General features: G+C 45.9%; 1 protein-coding gene across 1 annotated transcript in view; it reads right to left on the bottom strand.

Moving 5' to 3' along the window:
- Positions 1-1382: 1382 nt before the first annotated feature.
- Positions 1383-4917, bottom strand: part of NAA20 (N(alpha)-acetyltransferase 20, NatB catalytic subunit) — a 4138-nt gene continuing 603 nt past the window's right edge. The window contains exons 2-5 of the mRNA XM_008630690.2: positions 4796-4893; positions 3496-3631; positions 2386-2531; positions 1383-1784 (exon numbers count right to left, since the gene is read on the bottom strand). Of these exons, the coding sequence (XP_008628912.1) occupies positions 1699-1784; positions 2386-2531; positions 3496-3631; positions 4796-4893 (466 nt within the window). The 3' untranslated portion in view covers positions 1383-1698. The remainder of the gene's footprint in view (positions 1785-2385; positions 2532-3495; positions 3632-4795; positions 4894-4917) is intronic.

Raw genomic sequence — 4917 nt, 5'->3', positions numbered from 1 at the left:
GAATTCAGCTGATTTTCACCCACCCTGAGGTCGAGCTCCAATGGGTGTTTTAAAGCAGGAGAAGGTGGTAGCTGGGCATGCTCCCAGCCCAGAAAGCTGATTTCATTTCAGAGCCTGAGGAGTGGCCTCTGGAAGTTCTTTTCCCTGAGGAAAGGGATGCACATACCCACCTTCAGGGCACCTCAAGTCTGACTTGCCTGTTAAAACCTTCCCTAAGGTTCTGCAGTTCTGGTTGGATCCCTGAAAAACTCAAAGCTTAATCCAAACAAAACTGTATCAGACTTTAACCTTTTATTTTACAGCATCTCCAAGGGCTGTTGCTTGGGATCTAATTTTTGTGAGGTAAGATTCCCTTGGCTTTAATAACTGCTCTTGCGTGATATCCTCAGGCTGGAAAGGAAGGGATTCAGACACACCTGGGTGAGTGTGTAGGAGCTCTGAGAGGTTAGCCCTGGGAATTGCTGACTGAGCCCCTCCTCAGAGACAATGTGCTGACATTCCCTAGTCCCAGCTGGTTTCTTGGGGTATTTTTGGGGTGCTGGTGGGGTCTGTCTGGGGCGAAGGATCTCAGGGTGCCTGTTCAGAGCAGCCCACCGAGGGCAGAGCTTTATCTGTGCTCATCCAAGCACTACCTGGGCATCCCAGTGCCCATCACTGTGTTCCCATCCCGGGGATGTGTGTTTTGCAGAGGAGACCCGACTGGGAGACAGCTCCATCTTGTGCCAGATGGAAGTGCTGGCCTGGCGCTGCTCCATCCCTGGCTCCCCCAAACTGTGCCACGAGTCCTGTAGCCGGAAGGCAGCACCTTCTCGCTGCCCGGCCCACCTGGAACTGCTGGGAAGGAGTGGGACGTGGCACCGGTCCCAGGCGACCCGCCAAGGGCTCCAGTCGTGCCCGTGCCTGCGGTGCACCCCCAGGCTCAGCTGCTGCCTGGGAGCAGTTCTCCGGGACAGCCGCCTTCGGTAGCAGAAAAGGCCTAGTGGCACCTCCAGCCCCGAGCCCAAAGGCACTGGTGTTCCCGCCGCGTGGCTGCGGGTGCCAGCAGAGAACACAGTAGTGGAGGGTCCTGTGCTGGCCAGGACCTCTGGGAAGGGCAAGGAGCCTGTTGGGAAATGATGGCCTCTGAAGGCTGCCCTGCTGGGGGCTGGAAGGCTTGTGGAGGATAGCCGTGCAACGGGGCTGTGTGTGGCCCTCCGGTTGAGCTTCCCTGACCTCTGGACGCTGCGGAGTGTGCTGCGTGCCATGGGCAGGACACCGCAGGGTGCAGCTCATCCCCCGTAAACACAAGGACAGGAAGTGCTGGTTCGCTTTCTGCGGCTGCCAGCCTCCTCCTGCCCTGCACTCCCTGGCGAGCTGGGACACACAGAGAAAACAGTACAGCATTTTCAGTGGTCACAAATAAATGCATTTGAAGAGTTTTTACTATTACTGAATTCAGGTATTTTGGTTTGACAGAAAACCAAGACAAGACCACACAGAGTCTCCAAATCTCCAGTATGTGAAAGGAAAAATAACAGAGTAAGTGTGGCAGTGTACAGCCATTACCAATATAAGCAGTGTTAGTCAGCTTCTCAACATTGCTTTTTAGTATTTTATGGGAAAAACATTCAGCCTAAAACTTCTTATCCGTAAGCTATTGGGGGTTATAGGAGAGGGAACCTGACACTTAGTAAATTGCATAGGAACCACAGCTTAAAGTTACTCGATGTCTTCTGGCCTCACAGGATGAGGCAGAGGTATAACTGATTTCTTCTCTGTATCTCTGGAAAGAGCTTTTCTCATATCTATAGCAAAAGGAAAAAATGTTGTTATAGTAACACAGTCGTACAAAGCCATATTAAGTGACTTCTCCATTAAAATAAGGTAATTTTGAATCAAGAAAATTTCCTAGAATCATATGACTACCTCAAATTGGAAGGGACCTATAAGGATGCAACACCTTGCTCTGCACAGAACTACCTAAAACTATACTGTATGATTAGGAGCATTGTCCCGATATTCCTTGAACTTCGATGGGCTTGGTGTCATGACCATTTCCCTGGAGAGAGACCATTGCAGTTACCAACCACCCTCTCAGTGAAGAAGTTTCAAGTCCCTGTTATGGGAGGAAAGGAAGAAAGCACTGCCATTCCTTTGCGTTTACTCTTGTTTTGCAGTTGATTTTGCCAGAGATGCTACAAAATGCGTAAATGGCAAGATTAAGTTTTGTAACTGATATAATCTTAAGTAGGAAAAGTTACCTAAAGGAGGATACAAAAATCCCACTAATCAGCTATCTGAAATTGTTTCATATACCAAAAAAAATAATAATACTCTTACAAACAAGCCCAGGAACCCTAAACGTGAGAATCGTTCCATTCAATTTGAGACAGAACAAGAACTTACCGTAAGCATCTTCATCTGGCTCCCCACTGCTAGCTGAGTAGTACTCTAAGACTGTCCGGTACACACTGTAGCCTAGTTGCTTATACATATTTACAGCAACCTGATTTGATACTCTCACAAAGAGATCGACAAAAAATCCACCCTTTCTTTAGCAGGGGAGGAAAAAAACAAACAAACAAATAAACAAAACCACAATAAGGAATCGTACGTCAATGTATTTCTAAATAACAACCCATAAATTGTAATCAAACCAAAGTGAGTCTGATGTAGTACACTAATCAAACATCTTTCACAATGTAATAACAGATACACTCCTTTACCAAGGGAAAATTCAAATATAGACACAAATTTCATTTTATTTTTGTTGCACGGCCCTTCTACACCAGTTAGTGAGTGCAGAAATTTGGACAGAAAGAACGGGACAAGATAAACACCCCCACAGGCCTAAATCCATACGATACGATTAAAAAAAAAAAATCCATGTTTTAGATTGCTTGGATTAGGAGGAGTGGAATCGGTCACAAAATCCAGTTGCCTAACAGGAGATAGCCCCTTAACTTCACAAGGCAAATTTTTTCAAAACATGGTACTATTTTCCAATTTTACCAACCATAGTACGGTTACCCTACCAGAATCAGTTAAGGACATTTCCCAGTGGGTTCATCTGACACTAAATTAAATTTTCTCAGGTACAAGTAACCAAACACGGAATGGCAAGTAAGCTGAGATACTCTCTGCAGTACAAAATTTGTTCAAGATTGTGCCTGAGGGTATTGCACAAAGCCCACAATTACTGAACAAGTATGTTGGAGGCCCTACAGGAAACAGTGGTGACATTTCACAAAGCTCTTTTCCTGTCAAGAAATGTTCTTTTACACAGTATCTCTACTGGAATTCAGGCCACGTACTCCTCACTCTGGCAAGTTAGCTTTCAGAAAAACTGTGAGATTTTAAACTGCTAAGCAACTTTCGTAACTCTTTTTCTCCAACTATGAGGAATTTCAGAAAATCAGAACACTACGTAAAGCCAAATTCTGCATGTAAACCAGGGACAGGTGTCTGTAGAAATATTACTTTAAAATATAAATTTAAACTAGACATACTACTCACTTTTCTGAAATTTCTTCCAGGAGCTCCATCAATTTAGCAGCCAAACCCAGACGTCGAAATTCTGGTGCAACAGAGAGAGCAGTAACATGTCCATGCCATTCTTCCCTAGCCACAGAGCCTTCGGCTTTGCCCATGACTGTGAACATACAGAGCGCATCAGCACAGCAGTGCCTTTGGAGTAATGCACTGCTCGCAGCCAGACGACTTCACAAGAGGAATACGCCATGGATAAACAAATGTTACAATGGTCACGGTAAAGGCTCAAACAGGGGTGTCTACCTTATCACTCTATGATTCGGCGGCCACTAAAAATGTCATTTTGCTCAAATATTACAACAGTTTCTTGACTAGTGTAAAAAAACACTGAACAAGTTTGCAGATTCTTGCTTGAGGTGGCTTCTAATGCAAATTTTAAGCAATTCTCATGAGTCTTTCCCTGAACCAAAATTTAAGATCTGACTAAAATAATGGAGGAGCAGAGGGCTAGAAGCTCAAAACTACCATTCCAGCAACTACTGGGGACTTCTGGAGATTATGGGGGAATAGAGCTTGGGAAGCTTCACCAATCTGGAAACAGAAAGCTAGGGCCCTGCAAACACGACGTGTCGAAGGGGAAAAAAAAAAGAAGTGGAGGTGGGGATGGTGTTTTGGGGAGCTTCCTTCTAGTTTCTCTCCTTTCCACACTGGGCCGATCCAATGTGAGTTTATTAATGAACATTCACACATCCACAATGTGCTTTTACAGGTATCACAGTCACTGCTAATAAGCAACTAGTGTGGTGGGTACAGAGAAATGTTCTATATAGCACGCATACTTGCAGCTTTAGTATGTCAAATACTTTATTTCTCGGGTCCCTGCAAAAAAGATTACTCTGCCCCACCCCACCTCCTGGCAGTTCTCTTTGGCATGATTTCTGAAAAACACAAATATTACACAGCAAATCAGCAAATGACATCCAGGCCCAAAGCTTTCCCTTACAGGGCAATGCAAAACGCAAACCCAGCACTTTTACTGACTCTGTGTAGGGAGTGTAGGGACTTAATTCCAGATTACAGAAACACCCATTCACCAAATACGGGTGGATGATACCACAGCTGCGCTAGGAACATCAAACTGGAAGCTACTGCCGTGAGTCCTGCATAATACCCTAAGACATTTAAGAAACGGGAAGATGCAACGCAACGTTCCTCTTCCATGTTGGATATTTGGTAAACGCGAAGAGTAAGAAAAGCTCCCGCGTCACAATCCCCGAAATAGGCAACGAAGGGAGACGTTACCGCCGGAACACCCGGCACTCACTGTAACCCATCAGCTCCCCGCCGGGCGCCTCGGCGACGATGAAATACTCGGGCCAGTGGGCGAGGTACTGCAAGTAGAACGGAATCCCGTACTGGGCGCTCGGTTAAGGAGCAACTGCGGCC

This window comes from Corvus brachyrhynchos, unplaced genomic scaffold (genome assembly GCF_000691975.1).
Source record: "Corvus brachyrhynchos isolate BGI_N302 unplaced genomic scaffold, ASM69197v1 scaffold720, whole genome shotgun sequence".
Lineage (NCBI taxonomy): Eukaryota > Metazoa > Chordata > Aves > Passeriformes > Corvidae > Corvus > Corvus brachyrhynchos.
This window is presented reverse-complemented; position numbering and strand designations above follow the sequence as displayed.